Source organism: Castor canadensis, chromosome 9, assembly GCF_047511655.1.
Source record: "Castor canadensis chromosome 9, mCasCan1.hap1v2, whole genome shotgun sequence".
Taxonomy (NCBI): domain Eukaryota; kingdom Metazoa; phylum Chordata; class Mammalia; order Rodentia; family Castoridae; genus Castor; species Castor canadensis.
The window spans coordinates 76840382-76862842 of NC_133394.1; the positions used below are offsets into that span (position 1 = coordinate 76840382).

Below are 22461 nucleotides of genomic sequence, written 5' to 3' on the forward strand. Positions count from 1 at the left end.
CCTGGCAGAAACTATTCTGCCCTTGTCTCTAATTTTGTTGAAGAGAGAGTATAAGCAATAATAGGAAGGACCAAGGGTTTTTGCTAGTTGAGATAAGGATAGCTATACAGGGAGTTGACTCACATTGATTTCCTGTACATGTGTGTTACCTTCTAAATTAATTCTTCTTGAACTAACCTTTTCTCTAGTTCCTGGCCCCCTTCTCCTATTGACCTCAGTTGCTTTAAGGTATTTGCTTTAGTTTCTCTGCGTTGAAGGCAACAAATGCTATCTAGTTTTTTGGGTGTCTTCTGTCCTCGTACCTCCCTTGTGTGCTCTCGCTTTATCATGTGCTCAAAGTCCAATCCCCTTTTTGTGTTTGTCCTTGATCTAATGTCCGAATATGAGGGAAAACACACGATTTTTGGTCATTTGTGTCAGGCTAACCTCACTCAGAATGACGTTCTCCAATTCCATCCATTTACCAGCGAATGATAACATTTCATTCTTCTTCATGGCTACATAAAATTCCATTATGTATAAATACCACATTTTCTTAATCCATTCGTCAGTGGTGGGGCATCTTGGCTGTTTCCATAACTTGGCTATTGTGAATAGTGCCGCAATAAACATGGGTGTGCAGGTGCCTCTGGAGTAATCTGTGTCACATTCTTTTGGGTATATCCTAGGTTATTTTCTTACTTCTCCATTGCTCATTAATGCATTTGGGAAAAGGAAAGTTATTTTAACATAAAAACTATCTAGACTTATAAAATTAGACTTCTTTTTAGAAGTCTCATTGAAATTGAAAAAGTGAAAAGAAAATAGACTATTTAAACCTTGTATTTATAACATTCTCCTTTCTTAGCATTCCTCTTTGGTCTTGAAACTTCTTTACTGTACATTTCAAAATAAAAGTAGCACAGTAATATAATAGCAACTCAGTTTGGAGCAGAATAACCAACGGACCTCAGTTTATCATCTGCAGACTTCAGCCTGGCACTCTAGCAGACCTCCAGGAAACAGGTGGACAAGGGCCAACCCCAGAAAGTACCACTGAAGACCCAGGAGCCAGTTTGAGGAGCCTGCCCACAGTACACGTCATGGGGATGATACCTCAGGCAGAGAGGCAGGAGGAGCAGAAGGAAACTTGAAGGACAGAGTATAGACAGTCAGAGATGGTAACTTCTTGAGCCTTGTGGACTTTGTGCGTTTGTTCCTCCTCCATTTTACCTCCAGTGAGAATGCTCTTTCGTTCTTTGAAGGTAGTAACTTAAATCTACCTACCCTAAGCAACTAGGGTTCTTGGTATTGATCCACTTCTATCAGTTGGATGCAGTCTCAATGTGAAGTGAAGTTTATAGGTGCCACCCTCACAGATGCCTAGTGGTAGTAAGGGCCATTGCTGTGCAGTGTAGACAGGTGAGCACAGTTGTGTAGTGGCTGTGGCTGATGCTTCTTCTTCTTTTTTTGCAGTACTAGGGGCTTGAGCTCAGGGCCTTCACTTTGAGTCACTCCACCAGACCCTTTTCTGTGATAGATTTTTTTAAGATAGGGTCTGGTGGAACTATTTGCCTGGGCTGGCTTTGAACTGTGATCTTCCTAATCTCTGCCTCCTGAGTAGCTAGGATTATAGATGTGAGCCGCTGGTGTCCGGCCTCAGGTGCTTCTCGTTGAGCTTGCCCCTATGGTGGTGATGTCCCTGTTGTGAACTGACTCATGCAGCCTTAGGATGAGGCACTAAGCAGCCGTTCTTGTGTGAGACGATCCATTCCTTAAGCACTTCTTGCCCTCTCTCCACCAGGCTAGAGGTCAGTCTTCCCAGATGGGCTGCCCTCAATCCTGTGCCTATGCCCCAGGTGCCCTGTTCCTTCTCTGGAGCCAGAGCCCCTTCTTTAGAGCCCTGCAGCTGTCTGTCCTCTGGGCAGTTCCAGCCAAGTCACCTCTAATCCTCTGTAGTAATAACGGAGTGCTATCTACCCCTGACCATTTGCACACCATCAGTCCAGAGATTTGAAAGAAATTTCTTTTTATGTTTCTGAAAGAAAAAAGAAAGAAAAGAAATGGGGACTCTCATAGTTTTTGATACACAGCCACAATAACAGTGACTTCAATGGTCAGTTTTGGTGTCCTGGAATGATGTGCGTGTTAGAAGGCAAACTGCTTTCTGTGATAAATCATTAGTATGAGAAGGGGAAATTTCGAGAGTTGTAACGTGGAGTAGCTGAGGAGATAGCTAGGGAGAGACAAAAGAAGATGAATGACAAGCTTAGGGCTTCATGTCATCAACTCAAAATAGCATATAGATCCAGGGGGCTTCCATGCCGTGCCTGGGACTCTCCTGTCTCTCCTGGTCTTAGGTTGGGCTGATGTGGCTCTCAGATTGTTGTGGGAATCTCAAGCTGAGATACGGGACACTGAGGCGATTCATGAGGAAGCAACGTTTTATTGTGCTGGCACAGGCCCAGCGGACTCCTGTCCAAAGCCTGAGCCCTGAGAACAAAGGGGTCTCACTTTGTGTACCCTTGCAAGCAGGTTACAGAAGCAAAAAACACGGTCTAATCCACATATGGTTATGTACAATTCTATAGGCTACTTTACCCTAATGCTACATGACTTTCCCCCTCCCCAGTGCTATGTGACCCTCTCCACGTTCAGATTCCTCAGTTTTCTCTCTCTGCTATGCCATCCCTACCTCCCTGCTACTTTCTCAGGACTCAGGCCTAGTCTGTTTTCCTCCCTGCTACAGGATCACATAGATATCTGATCCCAGGGGTTGCTAAGCAACAGTGTCTGCTGAATTCACGCTTGGCCATATTTGGAAAGAGCCTGTGGTTGTGCAGGGACATGTGTGTTCAGCTGAATTTGAGTGCTCCAAGTCCCCATCCTTCAGAAACACCTTGCTGGCAGAAGCAGCCTTCCTGTCTGACAAAGTCATAGCATGCTTGAAGACCCGCTGGCTAGTTTACTTGAAGTTAGTAAACTGTCACCCTCCCAAGGTCCTTTCCTTACCTGGCTTCTTTGCTTCCTAACCTGTTACAACTAGAGTCAGACCCTGGCATGCCCCAGGAGATAAGAACAGATTGGACTTAGAGACACATTTGCTGCTATATGCAGATGGAAACCCAAAGGACTTGAGAGGGACTGGTTGGAAGACTGTGACATCAGGAGGCAGATTACAACTCTAGATTAGGCAAGGCTAACTGACACGGGCATCTGGCAGAATTGTGATTCAGTGCGCTGGCTCGAGCAGTAGTTTGCTAGATTGTTGACTACATTCTGAACTCAGTGTTGGTGTTGTGTTTGATCTTCAATGTCCTCAATAGTCCAAGTGTTAAGGACTCAGTCCCCAGCTTGGTGCTGCTGGGAGATGGTGGTGTCTTTCTTCACTTTCTGCTATGAGGTGAGTGGTTTTGCTCTGCCATGGCTCCCACGCTAACCACTCTACCACTTAAGCCATGCCCCCAGCCCTTTTGTTTTTGAGACAGGATCTTACTAACTTTGCCTAGGTTGGCCTTGAACACAAGATCCTCCTTCTTCCACCTCCCAAGTAGCTGGGATTGTAGTGTGTGCCACCACGCCAGGTTGCCTAGAGCGGTTTCTTTCTCATGCACTAAATCTGGTAGAGACAGGAACATATTGAATTTCTGGATGAAAATATCTTTTAAATATGATTGGACCTTTAACCTTGGGAGCTCCAGTTTTGGTGCAGTTTAGTTTTGTGGTCCCTCCACAGCACTGCTTAAAAAAAAAATTTCCCTGGAGCTCCCATGTGGGCTCTGGGGATAGGCCTGGAGCCTTACAAAGCACTCTTCTGTCCTGGGCCCAGGACCATCTAAGCGCGTCTGTGGCTGTCAGGTTTTGAAGTGTGTGGCTCTGGAATTTCCCCTTTCCTGGTTTGGCAAATGTTGACTTTTATAAACCTGATCCATATCTGCAGCTATAAGAAAAGAGAAATCTGTGATTTTAATTCTGTCATTTTAACAAGGAAGTTAAATATAAATTTAGCATGGAGAAAACTAATATCCAGCCCATGCCTACCGTGTTATACTAGGTACTTGCTTTTATCATCATAAGAACGCCATTTGGCCATTATTGTGTGCATTTGCAGATGGACACATTGATTCTGAGTTTAGTGATTTTATTTGGAAAGAGAATTATTAAAAATAAGGAATAAGAATGAGAAAAATTATTATTGCATTTTCTTTTTCAGGCCAAAGAAATTATTTAACCAGTTTATAATCCATCAGTAGAAGTCCGACTTTTATGTTACATCAGCTTTAAATATTTAACTATTACTATTTTTTGTCTATTTTTCTACTTTCCATCTCATTCTGCTACTGAGGCTTGCTGGGGCTCAGAAAACAACATGCTTGGCACACAACTTTCCACTGGAGACACTGAAAGCCTCAGCTGCCTCCAGGAGCGAAGTTTCTCTCTGCCTTTCTCCTGCCCATGTTGCCTGTCTCTCTTCCTCCCCTGCAGTGAGCCATAGGTCCAGAGTTTCTCTTCTGTAAGGCAGTTCACAGAAGCCAGAGCCCCTGGACAGGTATGAGCCACTGGCTCCTTGAGGGCTGACCATTCTTTATCAAATCAAGGCATAAAATGTTGTCCCTGTATCTTTGGATATTTGTTTGTGGAGGCTCTTGTGTCACATAAAACTTTAATTAAATAAATGTTATGCTTTCCTGATGTTATCCTGTCTTGTTACAGGCATGGTGGCCATGACCCTTACAATGGTGAGGAAAGAGAGTACCACTTTCTGCCTTCCCAGGCTCTACAGGATTATGTGAATTTCACACAAATTCATTTAATTGAAAACTAGAAGCAGTTATTACTTGGAATTTAAGTTAATGATTTTTATTCTTAGGACCATATTGTAAATAATAATGTATTACTGAAAATTAATTTCCAGAGTTGATTATGAATCACTATGCATTTATAAACCTTACAAATAAGACATGGAAGTAATGAGTCATTTGGTTCTGAGAATGTTGAGGCATTGTGTTTTTTTTTTGTGAGTGCGTAGTCCTGGGGATTGAACCCAGTGCCTCAGGGATGCTAGACAAGCACTCTACTACTCAGCTATACCCCCAGCCTGCTTATTCTACAGGAATAAGTATAGAATGAGCTCTACCAAGTCTTTGTGTATCTGTAGAGAATGAGTGAGAAGTGGGCTTCGGTGTCAGAAGGATTTGACCTCAGGGCTGCCAGAGCCTGCTATCACCCCAGAAGGAGTAGGTGCACGTTGCTCGTGTTCATAGTCCTGACACTTTGCCCAGACTTCAGAAACAGCCAGGGAAATCAGGTGAGGTGACAGTGTTCTAGAACACAGGGCAGTATTTGTGGGGGCATTTCACAGCCGCTATGAAGTTGAAGACAGGAGGAGCTGGGTGACTGCAGAAGATGCTGATTTTCTTTCGCTCTGCTGCTGTGGCAGGTCCTATATTTAACTGAGCTTCTACAAATGGATGATTTCAAGTTGTCACATTTTTACCATTAATAGTGTGGTGGCTTAAAACCATGGGCTTGTTGCCCTTTCTGGATCCTTTGTCCCTTCCCATTGCTGTTTTGCTCCCCGCTGTCTCAAGAAGTACACTGAACAGGGCTTACCTGTAACACTTTAGTTGTTTATCCTTCTTCTTTGCTGTCTGTTCCTACTTTCTCATTTTCTGCTTCATTTCTCTCTCTCTCTCTCTTTCTCTCTCTCAACACACACACACACAAACACATGCACACAAATACATATAAACATTCCAGGGGAAAAGCATTGCAGAGGAAAAGAATGTCAGGATCCAAGTGGGAATTTCTGCCCAGCAGAAACAAACAGGGCAAAGGTATTTATTCTTCTTCAGGTCAAAGCATGTATTTTGTGGAGAAATTTCTTTTTAAGTAACAAAAACAAGCTTTTGGTAATTAGTTTTACTTTCCTTCTGCCTACCCAAGGCGTTTTCTTTTTCCTACCCTTTACTTCCTCCCGGCAGAAGGCAGGGTGATAGAACAGAGAAATGTAGCCAATACTGCAAGTTGAAAAGTTAGCATTTTAAGGAAACAGCTTTTGGTATATGTGTTTTTGTATTTTAAATTCTGTATCCTTGATATTTTAAGGATGTATGGGACAGTGAGCAGAATGGGTTTTCATACTTTAGTAACTGTCTTGCTAAAATTTGATTCTTTGGTTTTTCTTGAGGTAACTTAGGGTAAAGTGAAGAGCATTTTTCATTGAGAAACATTTTAGTTAAAAATGATACAATGATTCTGTAAATAATAATTGAAAACATGGATCCCTAAAATCCTGGTCTTGCACGCTGAGCTTAATAAATATTTATTCAGTTAATGAGTGAATGCAGCTCTTTTCTTACAGATACTCCAGAGAGAAAACAGTCTTCTTGATGCTAGAATAAAATTTGAGAAGGGGGACACCCTTCAGAAACACAGATCCCAGGCTCCTCCACTGGAGAGTTTGACCTGTTTTGAAGACCTATGTTTTTATGTGCCCTGTGTGAGTCTTGGAAGAACTGCATTCTGGGGTCTGTTGAAGTCAGCTTGAGCCCATGTCACACTGCAGGGAGGAAAGCGGGTTTAGAACAGAGACCCTGTCCCCTAGAGGGGCACATTTCTTTCCATTACCAAAGCTGCTGCTGCTGCTTGACAATCTGAGAGTCCAAGAGAGTCAAATAATATTCATGCAGTTGGTCCCCAATTTAAGGACAATTTGCTTATAACACTTTCATTACACTTTTTGTAATTTGCTTCCTACCACACTTATTATGCACATAGTTGATCTCCATGTAAGATTATAATAGAAAATAATATCAATTTATGCATTCTTGTATGCTTCAGTGACTACTGAGGTATTTATTTAAAAAATTAGCATATATTAGTTTTATAGGGTGGTTTCACTGTGACATTTATATATGTGCTTACAATATATCTTAATTAGATTCACCCCCTCCATCATTCTCCCTCATCCTCTATTCTCCCCTTCTTAGAACAATCAACAGGTCTTATTATTCTATTTTTATACACGTATACAAAGTGCATCCACCACATTCACCCTCCTTTACCCTCTCTATCTTCCCCCTCCCACACATGCCCTCCTTGGGACAGAAACTGTTTTACCTTCCTGTCCTTCAGGTTTTTAAGTGTATATTGATTGTTCAGAGGGGTTTGGCTTTGGTATTTCAACATGTATATGTCACACTTTAATCAGTTGAACCCCCTTTAGTACTTACTCTTTCTCTATTACTCTGCTTCCCTATTTTTCAACAGCTTTCAATGCATTTCATTATACTATCTTCATACATAGATGCAATGTGTTTCAATACTATTTACTCAACTACTGAGGAACTTTTAATATAGTTTAAATATGGCTCTTCCTGCCTCTCATAACGTGTGCAAAGTACGTAATATGCTAAAATATTTCAAATGCCCTTCACTTATAATGGGGCAGCCCATTGTTGTAAGTCACAACTGCATTGAATCCACCTAGCCCACTGAACAGCCTAGCTTAGCAGTGCAGACACTGCTGAGTATGAATGCTTCCCTTCACTGTCTCATGGCTGATTGGGAGCTGCACTTGCTGGCTGCTCATCACCACGAGACAGTATGGTACTGCATATCGCTAGCATAGGAAAAGATCAGAATTCAGAAGGTATGGCTTTTACTGAATTCTGTCACTTTCACACCATTGTAAAGCTGAACAATTGTAAGTTGGGGACTATCTGTAGTATTTCATTTTCACCCAAAATTAGTTACATTTAGTCCTGTGGGAGAGCGGGCTAGACACACCAATTCGAATTCTGGAGAATGCATCTTTCTTTACCAAGTCAGATGCCCTCAGCATCTGGAGAGGGGACAAGAGATGAAATTTGTTTGGGAGGAAATGTGTTACTTTGGCTTAGCGTCATATCAGGCTCTTCTTAGATAGTCTCCCTGGATTTTCCTGAGAATTCTGTGCTAAATTTGGTTGGGAAATGCAGCATCCTGTTCAAATTGGAATAAATAATACATGCTAGTATGATGAGAATTTGGAGCAATAAAGAAATGTCTTTTTTTGTTTGTTTTCCTTTTTTTTTTTTTTTTTTGAGGCAGTATTGCCATGTAGCCCAGGCTGGCTTTGAATTCACGCTATTCCTGCCTCAGCCTGCTGACAATATTATTAATAGATTTTGGAAACTGTTTGTTTTTGCATTTGCATAAGAAAGATTGTCCAGATCAGTGCTTTTCTTTTCTTCTTTTTTTTTGAGACAGGGTCTCGAAGCCTAGGTTGGCCTCCAATTCGCATTCCTCCTGTCCCAGCCTTCGATGCAGAAGGTGGCTTTCAAAGTGTAGCTCTGGACCAGCAGCAGCATCACCCGGGAACCTGAATAGAGGCTGGAAAACCACTGGGCAGAACTAACCACTTTCTGGGTGCTGTGAATTGTGTAATAATTCATCTCTGTTGGGAAGCAAGGCATTTCAAAACTTTAACAGGTTGGATATTCAGCTGGGGTGTTTGTTTAAAAAATGATTTCTGGGTTTCACTGTTTTTATTAGATGACATTTGTGGGAGTGGGGTTTAGGACTCATCAGCATCTTACCGTCCCCCCGCCTCCTGCCCCAATGCCAGGTAGCTTGGTTGCAGGTGGCCCTTTGCACACTTCAGAAACCTTCTCTTAGACTTCCAGAGGTCACTCCTGGTTCCCTAGATGTCTGGGAACCCAGAGATTCTGGGGATGGAACCCAGGGTTCTGTGCATGCCATGCAAGTACTCTTAACAATGGCCTCCACCCCCTGGATTGAGAATAATAAAAAATGAAGGAACTTATGTCTGTCAGAGAAGAGGCCAGATAAAAGAGGAGACAATGCTGTTACATGTTTTGGGGTCTGCTTTCTTACTAAAATGAAGGGATATGAAGTACACATACTATCAGCTCATGAATGACTGATTTGTATGGTTTGGATTTATACAGAGCAGAGCATTCTTGATTCTCAAGTGCTCCTTCAACTTTCAGCTCTGATTCTTGGGACACACTGGATCATATTTTGCTCATAAAGTGATGATCACCAAAAGGAGAGCTTCCCTTAGCCATTCGGGTGAGCCTTGGGGTACAGGCTGGCTGAGCAGAACAATGAATCAAACCAGCTGTGTGTGGGCTCCTTAAATGTGAATGACAGCAGTAGTTTGCTGGTCAGAATGCATATGCTTCTTTCTGGGGTCTTCCTGCCATGGGAAGCGACAATTTGAAGTAATCAGGGAGGGTGACATTATCTCGGGCATCTTTTAAAGCAAATTGAGGCCATGAAAAAGCTGGCTTTGTGTGCTCATTTGATAAGAAGTGTCCTGAGAGGAAAATCTGTGTGGCATAGTCCAAACATGGTTTGAGCAGTTATTTTTAGTTTTATTTTTTACTTTCCTTTTTGTTTTCTCTTCTCATTTCCTTTTCTTTTCACCCCCTTTCTCTTCCCTTCCCCTCCCTCATTTGGCAAGCTGGCTCTCTTACCCCAGGCTGACTTTAAATTTTTGGGCTCAAGTGATCTTTCTGCCTCACCTTCCCAAGTAGCTGGGATGACAGGTGCACACCACCATGCTCACCTCTAAGCATTGTTGGATAAACACATATGAAGGTAAACATATATGAAGTAAAAACCAAGTCTCTTATTTTTAGAAAAGCAAAAGGTTCCACTATTTATATTATTTTGAGACTTATAAAGTCTATTTTGAACATATAATACATGATTGTATATTAGTACACAGATTTATGACCTATATCACTTTCCCTCCTGTGTTTTAAACCTTGAAAAAGACAAACTAATAGCTTTAATTAAGAATTCTGAAACGAGAACAGCTAACTTCTACATCCAACTGCTTGGGAGTGCTATTATTAACATACATGTTAATAACTACATGAGGAACTTACTTAGGAAATTATGGAATATTTAGTGTCCCATAATTTTAAATGCAGGACCAGTTAAAAATTAAAAGAGTCCTTGAATATACTTCAGTTTCCTAATCCTATTTAAAATATATATCATCACCATCACACCTGGAAATAAGTACTGTTTCTCTAACTTTTATAGATTAGTAAATGCCAGGCTGGTATACAGAAATTACCTTGGGGTATTAGGAAATTCCTCTTTTGAATTCCTCATACTCTCTATCCTTTCCCCTATCTTAGGCAGCTGGAACCTTCCACTTTCATTGAGGGAAAGGGATTAACAAAAAGAGTCAAGTTCTTGAGACTTGATTTTCAAATGCTGAAGTTTGATTTTTGCTACTAACTTTGCAAAATCAGAAAAGAGAATTGCTGGACTTTGCTGGCCACAGACTGGACAAGGGTCTTGGAGCAGAAAGGGAGAGTGGAAGGGTCTTTCCCTGTGCCTCCCCTGGACTGAATCTGGGGAAACCACACATTTCCCACATTTGTTTCTGTGCTCTGGGGTTCTTTGCTTAAGAAGAGCCCACACATGTGGCAGGACCCATAGAATTGCTGCCAGCCTAGATGGACCTAGGGGAAGTAGAGTGGGAATAAAGGGTAGGGAAATGGATTTAAACACAACCATGGAAGTTCTCTGGGGGCTCAACCTGCCTCAGGAGCAGTGAATTGTTTTCTGTGAACCCTTGAGGCCTAAGGAAATAGGCAGGAGAGACGGGATGTGACAGTGCTTATGACAGGCTGGTGATGACATGGCAATGACTTATGGCAGAGAATCAGATTGATTCATACATATCTCTGGGGATGCTGTCTGTGGTCATCACGTGACTACAGCCAGCTGACCTCCCCTCCACCCCCATAGTGTCCTGGCACTACAGAGACTCCTGAGCTCAGCTGCAATCCCAGGAGAAGGGAAAGGAAGACCTTTAACTGATTTGGTTTTGGTTTCTTCCACTTGGAAGAATGGAAGCTTGTGATAGAAATAACCTTTGGCCATAGAGAAATAAATATGCACATGAATAAGATTTCTTATTCACTTGAGAGAGTGAACTAAATGTCATATCTTACTCCATGTAGTGCAGGACTTCAATCTTTCCATATTCAAAGGGGAAAAAACAGTACCTGTCTCAAAAGTTGTCATGAGACAAAATGAGGCAAAATATATAAAGTACTCAGAATACAACCTTATATTTAGTAGGTGCTATAAAAATATTAGGCCTATCCTTACCATTACACTTGTCATTTTAAATTTGGAAGTTCATCTAATTTTTCACGTGCTATATTCTAAAAAGAAACTCAAGAGTACCTTATTTTTTTATTCTTCCAAGATGTTTTAAACATGATTTAATGGACGGTCCCACAAAATATAAATTTCATCAACAAGAGATTTGTTTGAAGGCAAAATATTGTAACAATTAATAGCATGGGCACTACCTTTCTACCCAAACAAATAAAACAAGCACCTGAAGTTTGGATAAGTGTCCCCTGAAGCTCCATGTGTTAAAGGCTTGGTCCCCAGCTATGGCACTATTGGGAGATAGTGGAACCTTTAAGAAATGAGATCTAGGGGCAGGTCTTCAGGTCATTGGGAACATGTCTTGAAGGAGATTGTGGAACTCCCATCAGTTTCTCTGTCTCTTTGCTCCTTGGCCATTAGGTAAGCAGGTTTGCTTGGTCAAGTGTTCCTGACATGGTATGCTGCCTTGCCACAGCCCAAAAAGGCAATGGGAAGACCAGTCATGAATAGAAACCTCCTAAACTATGAGCCAAAAGAAGTATTTTTGTCTTTATATGTAAATTAGCTCAGATATGTGTTATAATGATGGGAAGCTAGCACACGGCCAAATACTTGGGAGTGATATCAGAAGACTTATGTAACCTCAGCACACTTCCATTTTCTTACCTAGAGAATGCACATAATCTAACTATCCAATCTACTGTGGGGATGAAGTGAAAGGCACATTTAAAGCATTAGAACTGTGTCTGGGATACCACAAGTACTCAACAAATAGAGGATGCTCCTAATTCTGCTATTACAGCAGTTGCTAGATAGAACCCAGTATTCCTAGGAGGATAGAAAGGAACATAGATGGCCTAAAATGTCCAGTGCATAGTGACATTTCCAAATAAAATACAGTATTGATAATAGACATCTAAGCCAGGCACCAGGCTCAAGCCTGTAAACCTAGCTCCTTGTGGAGGTGGAGATCAGAGGATCGTGGTTCAGGGCCAGGCCAGGAAAACATTGGTGAGACCGCATCTTATCCAATGTCTGAATATGGTGGCACGCACCTCTCATTTCAGCTGTGAGGGGAACCAAAAATAGGAGGAGCTTGGTCCAGGCCAGCCTGGGCAAAAAGCAAGGCCTTGTCTTAAAAATAATTAATACAAAAAAGGCTGGTGGAGTGTCTCAAGTGGCTAGAGCAAGTGTGAGGCCTGAAAGGAAAAAAGAAGACATCTAAAGGGTATGGGGAAGGCAAAACATTTAAGATAAAATTTGGAAGGAGGCTGCTATAGGTTGAATCTTGAGCATCTCCCAAAGGCCCATGTTTAGGCTTGGTCCCCAGTGTGGTATTTTTAGGCACTTTATGAAGTGAGGCCCACTGGAAAGTGTTCAGGTCACTGGGGGTGTGCCCTTCCTCTTTCTTCTTTTTTCCTTCCTTTCCATGAGGTTAGCAGTTTTGCACTATCATGCACTCCTGCCTTGATGTGCTGCCTCCCCACAGGCCCAAAGAAATGGCTCCAACTGCTCTTGACTGGAAGGTTCCAAACTGTGAGTCAAAACAAACCTTGTCTCTTTATACACTTCTAAGTTAATTCTCTCAGGAATTTGCTATAGAGACAGGAGTCTAACACAGCTGAAGAAGAAAACTCTTTGTGGGTATGTTCCTGCTTGCAAGGAGTTTCCCAAAGAGGCTTTCATAAACTATTTCTGCTCTGGTGGCAAATTTGACTTTCTACCTACTGATGTTTGTTATTTCAACTTTGTGTGTGTGTTTGTGAGCAGGGAGTAGGAGAGAGTTAGTAGAGCTGAGCTCAAGAAAGACACAGTGTATTATATACTAGATTGTTGTTATGTATAATATGCTACTTTGACATCTTAACCTTTCTTGACTGGGAAAAGACTGCCCCTCCAGGAACCAGTCAATTCTAAGAACAAAGGACCCAGCTGGGAGCAAGTCTTTTATATGCAAGCAAACCAATCTTGCCAGACATCTTCTACCAGCCCGTGTGCCCAGGAGCCCTGTATACCCAGGGCCCACCCCAGGTAACTGAGGACAGGTCTACTACCTCCCAAGTTACCCAGCCTGTCTGCCCTGCCCTGCCTTTCCCTTGGAGACCACACTAAAATTCTGACCCAATGCCTCCCCTCATTCCTGCCTTCTGACCAGCCTGTAGTCTCCCCCAGTGTCCAGTGACAAGCCCTGCCTCCTGTCTTGGGGACTGTGAGTGTAATGAACTGTGTCTCCCTTTGTGGCTGCACCTGTCTGACTATCGCATAAGGAATATAGAACACCTGGTAAGAAAACGTGTAGTTTAAGTTTAGGATAACTGTCTATGAACAGCAAGCAGAATTTTATGCCACATGCAGTTGTGTAAGAATGGTTGGACTCCAGGGTTGCTTCCATCTACACCAGGCTTTCGTGCCTTAATGCTACTTCAGGCCCACAGAAGGTCACCTGTCTCTATTCCTGTCTGTGTTAGTTTCTTTGTGCCACTGTAACAAATTATCACAGACCGATGGTTTAAAACCACAGAAGTCAATTCACTGTTCTAGAGGCTGGGAGTCTGACATCAGGGTGTCAGCAGGGCCACAGCCCCTTTCACGGCTCTAGGGGAGGATCTTCCCTTGCTTCTAGCATTTGTTAACTTGTGACAACAAAACAAGATTTGCATCTATCTTCACATGGCCATCATCTCTTCATCTGGCCGTCATTTCTGTCTCAGTCCTTGCCTTCACTACACCTGCAAAGACCTGCGTCCAAATCAGGTCACATTCTGAGGCTTTAGGTGGTTGTGAATTTTTGTCCCCTAGGGCATAGGAAAATGCTAATACTGAAACAGACCAAAGCCATCTTCATCCTTTTCTTGTGAAAGAGGTGCCAAGGTGCAGTGAGGGATGTTGAGCCCACAGAGGAATGGGCATGAGCTCCAGTCCTATGACAGAGGAAGTCAACCTGTCCCCTGAATGAGGCTGGCCTAACTGTGAGGGGGCCCTTTGTGCACACCCATTGTCGATAGCACAGAAGACGGAATGCTGCCAGATTCTCTCCTGGAGACGCAGAGCTCTTTGTAAATACAAACCTAGGTGTGCCAATTTGATGCTATTTTAACGTAGCATTTTTACTACTGGGGCGGCAACTCAGTTTCAAATGGACGTGAATGATTCCAAAATGCGAGTCCTCAGCTGTGTGGTCAGGTTCCCTTGGTGGCTGCCCAAGCATCCCTGAGTTCTAGCTGAAAACTGACAAGTTCTTTCCTTTCCTGGGTCATCTTTGCTATACCAAGCACTGCTCTGGTTGACTTAAAGGTTTTGTCTTACCTTCTACTTCCATTGTGTCTGTGAAAGGTCTGGTAGAGGTGAAAAATGGGTTAGTGACAAATGACACAACTCAGTGACATAATATGGGAATTAAATGGCATAATTTAGGGGACTTTATTTGTAAGAATAAAAATATAAAAAATGGTACAATCATTTTTGATTTAAGTAAATGATGTATGTAAGTTTCATATAGTGTAAATATTGTAGACAGGGACTCTAGGGAAGTCAACTGAAAAGTTCTAAATCTGTTACACCTTTTGCTTGCATTTTGCCCAAGCAAAATGTTCAGTAGTTTACTATCTTCATGCTTTTTGTACTGAGATGCATTTTTTCCCTCCTTTTTTTCTTTATTCATTTATTCAAATGTGCATACATCGTTGGGGCCATTCCTCCGCCCCTGCCCCTTTCCCCTCTGTTCCTCCCAACCACCTCGCTTCCAGGCAGAACCTGTTCTGCCTTCTTCTCCAATTTTGTTGAAGAGAAGACATAAGCAATAATAAGAAAGACAAAGCGTTTTTGCTAGTTAAGATAAGGATAGCTATATAGAGAGATTCCTAGCATTGCTTCCATGCACAAGTGTATTACAACCTGAATTGATTCATCTCTACCTGACCTCTTCACTACTTCCTGGTCACCTTCCCATAGTGATCTCTGTCATTTTAAGGTTACTGTATTAGCTCCTCTGCAGTGGGCACATCAAACACTTTCAAATTTTGGGTTTGCTACCTATCCCCATTCCTCCCGTATGTGCCTGAGATACATTTTTATACTTAATCAAGTGTTCAGTTATAGAGAAATTATTTTTGTGTTTTCTGAGAAAACCAGGACTTTAATACTAAATGAGAGTACATGTTTAAGATGTTTGTGATAATTCAAAATGAACAGATCTTTCTAAATATAATTAGCTCATGGAACAGTTCAGTATATAGGGAGCCAGTTTAAATCAGTTGATGATTCCTTTTTTTAGTGACTTCCTCAAATTTTATTTCCATTATTCCCCACTGACTTAATTTTCCATTTTTAATAATCATTATTGGGGCTTGGCACCAGCAGCTCACACCTGTAATCCTAACTACTTAGGAGGCTGAGATGGGGAGGATTGCAGTTTGAGGCCAGCCCCGGCATATTGTTGGTGAGACTCCATCTCCAAAAAAACCAGGAAAAGATTGACTGAAGGTATGGCTTAAGCAGTAGAGAGCTTGCTTTGTAAGCATGAAGCACTGAATTCAAACCCCAGACTCACCAAAAAGAAACCATTATTTGTGACCATGTTTTATTGTTTTTGGGGGGGCACACTGGAGTTTGAACTCAGGACTTTCCATTTGCTAGACAAGTGCTCTACCCTCCAGCCCTTTTTGCTCTGGTTACTTTGGAGATGCAGGGGTATCCCTTTGTGCCCAGGCCAGCCTGAAATGTGATCCTCCCATTTTGCCCTTTCCATTGTTGCTGGGATGACAGGTGCATGCTGGGACCAGTTAGTGGTTGAAATGGGGTCTTGCAAACTTTTTGCCCAAGCTGGTTTGGAAACTTGATCCTCCTGATCTCAGCTTTCCAAGTAGCTAGGATTACAAGTGTGAGCCATGAGCACACAGCTTGGTGAGACTGTTTAAGATGGCTTGAAAGAATAAGGGAGAGGTTTTTTGAGTTATGTTTTTACCTTGAAAGGTCTGAGTCAGAGAAAATTTCCTCTTTCATCAAAAATAGACACTTTATTTGACAATATGCTATTACCTTGTAAGTGATTACTTTAAAAGTGAGTTTTAACCATGGCTTTTCCTTGTATAAATAGGTCAAGTTATTGTGTTTTACCCAATTGCAAGTAGATCTGATACTGCTGACTGAAATATGCATGAAGCTTACATATCTGCAAGGACTAACTTTCTGACTTAATTTAATTAGCATTTAGCAGAATTTAAATATGGATGTCTTATAATGAGCAGCACTGGGAGCATAAATTACCCAGATACTATAAAATGGAGAAATAAAAAGTCACAGCAGGCAAAGGAAATCAAAGCAATGAGAGGCAAGCAGAAAGAGCTCACCTTGTAATTTTTATCAAATGGACTCTAATTCCATCTTTTCTGGAAGTGCCAGGCATGGATAGCAACAGCTTGCCACCTGGCCTTGAGGATTTTTGGGGGGTGGTGGTGGTGGTACCGAGGTTTGACAGTAAGGTCTCTTGTTGATAGGGAAGTTCTCTACCACTTGAGTCACGCCCCCAGCCAGTTTTTGCTTTAAATTTATTTTTCAGACTGGGTCTCACGCTTTGGCTCTGCCTGTCTCATAGCTGTGATTATAGGTGTCTCATGAGAGTTGCCCAGCTTGGTCCTATCTCTGCCTCCTGAATAGCTGGGATTATAGGTGTGTACCTTCATGCCTGGTCTTGCATTTTGGAACAGAGTTAAAATCATTTCTATTTGCAGATGGTTGCCATGAATTTTGGAGAGGGAAGTCACAAACATTCAGTGCATCACATCTGTCTTTTGCCTACCATCTTAAATGCAGTATCCTGTTGAATCCTGAACAACCCACGGGCACAGATGCCTCCCTTCATAGTCATGAGTTAAGCCCAAATCTCTGACTCTGATCCCATCCTTTCAGAGGACGTTGTGCCTGTTGCGCTCATCTGCATGGCTGACTAGGGAGTCCTGAGAAGTGCGCATTGACTTTCAGGATTATAACCAGAAGAACTGGACCTCTGTAACCCGGTATCTCTAAACTCAGCACTAACTGAGTTCCCAACTCTTTCCACTGGGAATCTTCTACTGGTGGTGAATCTTTACAGCGAACACGGGCTCCTTCTGCTTCCCGCAGCTCCATCCAGACTGTGTCTGAATGGCCAACAGGTGGAGATGGCAGTGTGCAGGGCACTGTTTTATCTTAGTTTTCAAAAATTGCATAATATTCAGTTATTTTAGCAAGATGATATTTTTTACAAGAACTGCTTGGGCGAGGTGGCTCAAGCCTATAGTCCTAGCCACACAGGAGGCCAGCCAGGGTAAAAAGTTCAAGAACCCCCCACCTCAACCAATAAAAGCTAGACATGGTGGCGTGTGCCTGTCATCCCCAGCTTGGCCCAGGACAGCCTGGCCATAAAGCAGGACCCTATCTTAAGAATAACCAATGCAAAAGGGTTGGGAGCCTGGCTCAAGTGGTAGTGTGACTGACTAGCAAGCGCATGGCCCTGAGTTCAAATCCCAGACTGCCACCCCCCCAAAAAATCCAAAGCAATGTTTGTAGTCCTTTAAATAAAAGGCAATTGTAGTTTTAGCTGTAATGTGCTTATGCTTGAGTTAAGCCACTACCTCCAGACTGTTCCAAACTGAGAAGTACACAAAATATAATCAGGTGAAGTTGTAGAAAATGTAAATTCTTGAGGCTGGGGGAACAGCTCCCTGGTGGAGTGATGCCTGGAAGGTGGAGGCCCAGCATGGAACCCAGGTGGTAAGAAGTGCAGAGACGCATATTATGGGATGGCTTTTAAAGTGCAAATGAGAAAGGCCTGGAGGCTTCTAAGATCGTGTGGCAGTTAACTGGTTGAAAGTGTCCCTCTGCTCCACTTAAGGAAGGCGATTTGTATTTTCTTGTGCTTATGAGAGGCGTTTACAAGAAGTAACCCAAGTCAAGTTTCCTGAGGTGTAAGCATTTTTTATGTGAAATTTGCCAGGTCAAGTTTTGCTTGCACAGCTTGGGAGTTTTTTGACCAGAAGCCTAATTCCTCCAAGGCGGGATCTTAGAAAGCCTGCTGTGCTGAGCGGGAGCAGCGAGGCCCTGGCAGGGGCACCATAAGGTACATTAATGCCTTCCCAAAACAGTACCCTATTTCCCCACAAGTGGGATATAAGCTATAATAAGTTGTTTCACATTATTTACTAATGCTTATTTTTCCAGTAAGCTAGCTCCAAGAAATTTAAGGCAGTATTGGGGTTTGAATTCCAGGCCTGCACATGCTAGGCAGGTGCTCTACCACTTCAGTCATGCCCCTGGTCCCTTTTTACCTTGTTATTTTTCAGATAGGGTCTCACTTTGCCCAGCCCATACTTTGACTTCAGTCCTGCTATCTGTGCCTTCCTTTGTAGCTGGCATTACAGGTGTGAACCATAATGATCAGCTCATTCTTTGAAATAGGACTTGATAACTTTTTGCCTTGTCTGGCCTTGAACTGAAATCCTCCTATCTCTGCCTCCCAAATAGTTGTGTTTACAGATGTGAGCTACTATGCCTGGCCTAAATGTATACTTCTTAAGGTATCAGAAATTTGAACAAAGCCCTCACTGAACTGACTTTCCAGGTTTTTTACTTGTCCAGCAGCCCTATTGGTTGGTCTTGTCAATTCTGCCTCAAGGATGTGGCAGGACAGTCTCGTTGGGCTAGAGAACCTCCTGTGTGAAAGAGTGACCTTCTCCCGAGAAGGGCTGTGACACTGCAGCACATAAAGGAATGGATACTTGAAGCAAGTGAACTAAAGTAAGCTTTTCTTTCAGCACATCCATTTTGCATTTCAATTTGACTTTCTGTTTTCCCACTTCTCTTTCTGCTAAGATGAGGTTGTCTCACTCACCACAGTTGTCCTCATCAGCCTGGTTCCCGCAGTCGTCCACACCATTGCAGTGAAGCAGCTGGGGCAAGCACTTGGTGACATTTCCACAGGGGAAGAATCCCAGGGGACACCTGACATCCTGCCCGCTCCCGAGAGCCACTGGGATGAAGAGAGGAGGACACGTGACGTGGGTGAAGGTTAATACAAAAGCCTTGTGACAAGTGGCTTCCCCAATGTCTTGTAAACACTGCGCTTCCTCAGCCTGGTCTGCACAGCCCTCCCTTGCTGCCCGCCCTGGCTTGCTCTCACCATGCCAGCTGTCTGCATGAGCCTTCTCTCAGGGGGATGCTCTCATTGGCCCTTCCTTAGCCTTGGTGGTCCTCAGGGAATGCCTTCCCCATCCCTATCTTTTGTGAAATGTGTGTCCATATTTTACACTACAGCTCCGTTCCCCCTTTCTCCAAAAGGCTTTCAGTCAATGATAGAAAACACCAGGAATGTATTGTCCTCATACCCTGGCCTCCTCCCGCATAGTGAAAGTCTCGAAGCACAATGGAGCCTGGTGACGTGCAGGAACCAATGAGGGGAGGGAAGCACTGCTCATCAGATTGGTAAGAACCTGGGTTCAAATTCAGGCCTGCCCCAGGAGGCAGAATGGGAGACAGATCACCTCCAGAGACTGCTAGTAACCACCTTTTGGGGTGAAGCTGTGTCTCTCAGGTTCAGGGAGTGGGGTGGAAGTACTGTGCTGTGTAAAAGTGTGTGAGACACCTCCGAGAGTTGGGGGCGCGTTGAGCTTTTCCCAGGAAATAGCCACAACCCGGTTAAGGATGGGCAACAAAAATTCAGTTCCAAAGAGGGAGACTCACAAGAAAATAGATACATCATCCACCATTCCATTGGAGAGCCCTGTCGGGATAATTTAAAAGTTTTTTTCTTTTTTTTGAGAGTGCACTCCAGTTTTGTGTGTGTATGTATGTCAATTTGTTTAAAGAACTGGGCAAAATTTAATCTGCTCCTGGAATTCCAGCTCATCTTATCACACTTAATTGACATTTTTTTCTGGCATGCTTAATTTATAAAACTTTTATGTGTGTGTGTATATGTATGTATGTATGTGTAAGCATCTTCAAAATGGTTCTCAAACTGCTGTTAGAAGGTTAATGTGATATTCAAGGTAACAAAAAACCAGGGTGTTTGTTTTGAAGATCTTTGTTATAAACTGCTTAAGCTTTTTACACATGAATATGTAATCATCTTGAGGATGGTTCTTATTATAAAGTAAATGTAAAAAAAATTACTGTGTTCTACTGATATTTAAAAAAAAAACAGGTTTTCAAACTTATTTCAATCAGGTCTTACTAGGATGCAGGCATTCAGGGGTTAATGCTCTCGCTTAGACCAGAGGAGGGAAAAAAAGAAAAAAAGGGGGACCACAGCCTGCAACAGGAGTCTTAAAATTTGGGTAGTTAAAAATGACCTTCACCTGTTTCATTCTGTCATGAGTAAAATCTGGGATTTAATTCTCTCTTCTAGTACATGGGTCTATTAACAAATAGGCTTTCTATAAATTGTTTTTATATAAAAAATAATTTTAAGGTTGCTTTCTTTCTGTTTTTTCCATATAAATATAAGGTTCCAAGTTAAAAGATTTTATGAGTCATTTTTAATAAGTAACATATATATGTATATATATATATATATAGTATTAAGGATATGGTTTTTAAAAAATAAAAGGTTAAAAAATACTTTTAAATAAAAAAAGGATAAAGACAACCTCCCCCAGGGGATACAAAATAAGTTGTCGTAAAGATACAGAGTTACCATAAAAAGATAGAGCTTATAAACGCTATGTTAGTGATTGAGTTGACTAAAATCCAGTTACATTAAAGGTTTTATAAAATCAAATTTAATGTACTAATATTAAATTAAAACGTACTTCTCTAAGCTCATAACAAAAAGACTATCTTAAAAATAGTTCTTAATAACATTTACAAAAACTGTCTTAAAAATGTTTTTTGTTTTGTCAAGATAACTGTCAGAAAATTTTGGTGCTACAGGTTAATCCACAAATTTGTCAAGACAAGAGTTTATCAAAACACAGAGAGGCAAGAGGCAGCTGAGCACAGGGAGTACTGTTGCACTGATATGAAGGTTGAGACAGATTTAGTTATATAAAGCAAAAAAACAAAGCTAAAGTGCACCTTCCAGATTTAAAAAAAAAAAAAAACAACTCAAAAAAGGAGCACTACACCGGAGGTTAAGACCTCCAGTTTTTATTGGAGTTAACAGAGTGGAGATGTTAATCCTACTCCTTCCACATGTCAGGCAGAGGGAGTTTTTGGTCTGGGACGTCCAGATTGGGCCTGTTATTTTAGGGGGACTCCATTGACTACAGATTGGTGGGATCCTGCTGTATGTCATGAGCCATCTGTTAATGTCAGCAATCTGAGATGTGATCCCTTATCAATGTCTGAGCCATGATTCTTGGCCACTATGTTTCCTAACTCCACACTTAGCCCCCATACATATTTACCTGTGTTCTCTGGTGATTTTTGTTGGGGTTTTAACTACTAAGGTAACTGAGTCATGTTCATTTAGGAGTTGGTTTATGTTGGGGTTAACAATGAGGACAGCCATGTTAGGACACTTCCCTTCTTGCAGATGGCTTACTAGAAACTCCCCACCCAACCCCAAAGACTGACAAAGGGACAATTGTAACCTTTATCTCCCCAGATGGATGCCAAGGATAGCTGAGCAGACAGTGACCTAACTACAACTTATCTTTCTTGGTTGCCCAGTAATTGTATCCCTTAGTGACCTTCCTGGTACTTTTCCACTAGCCCCCTATGTCTAGCCCAAGCCTGTGTATGGCAATGGGCTCTAGCTCTCTTGCTGGGTTTCCCCTCCACAGGCCTCCTGCCTAAACAATAAACCCTGTACTGGTGTTTGAGCCATCTCTCTGCCTCTTCCATACCTCTTATTTTCTAACAGTTTATGCAAAATTTTCTAGATAACCTCATGGTGAAACAACTGTTGTCTTGGGTGACTGTGACTGGGGTATTTGGGTTTACTAAAACTGTTCTTCCCCCCTACAACTGATAAAAATCTAAGGTTTTACTTCAAGAACAGCTAGCTAATATGTATATATAACCTCTATAGACCTGTGATGCTATTTCTGGTTCCTTATACTAAACATATTTATGTTTTTCAAGAATATCACGCCTTCTACAAATACAAAATTTAGATAAACACATTAACAAAAAGTTAGTGGTACTGATATACTGTTGCTAGTTGCTAAATTGTCCACCACAATTTTAACCATGGCTCTTTTAAGTTTTTGTCATTACAGTTCTGATCCTTCTGGGGCATTTACAATCAAGTCCATGAAAAATGACTCTTAATAAGTGCTTTGTTATGTATTATCCTTTTCTAGAAGCCCACTGCTTAAGAGTCACTTCTTTGTTGCTTAAATTTGGCCA

General features: G+C 42.0%; 1 protein-coding gene across 6 annotated transcripts in view; it reads right to left on the bottom strand.

The window, feature by feature from the left end:
- Nucleotides 1–22461, bottom strand: part of Rxfp1 (relaxin family peptide receptor 1) — a 102979-nt gene that overhangs the window by 48295 nt on the left and 32223 nt on the right. For all 6 annotated transcript variants that reach the window (XM_074041742.1, XM_074041741.1, XM_074041739.1 and 3 more), the window contains exon 2: nucleotides 19001–19138. In XM_074041742.1, the coding sequence (XP_073897843.1) occupies nucleotides 19001–19138 (138 nt within the window). The remainder of the gene's footprint in view (nucleotides 1–19000; nucleotides 19139–22461) is intronic.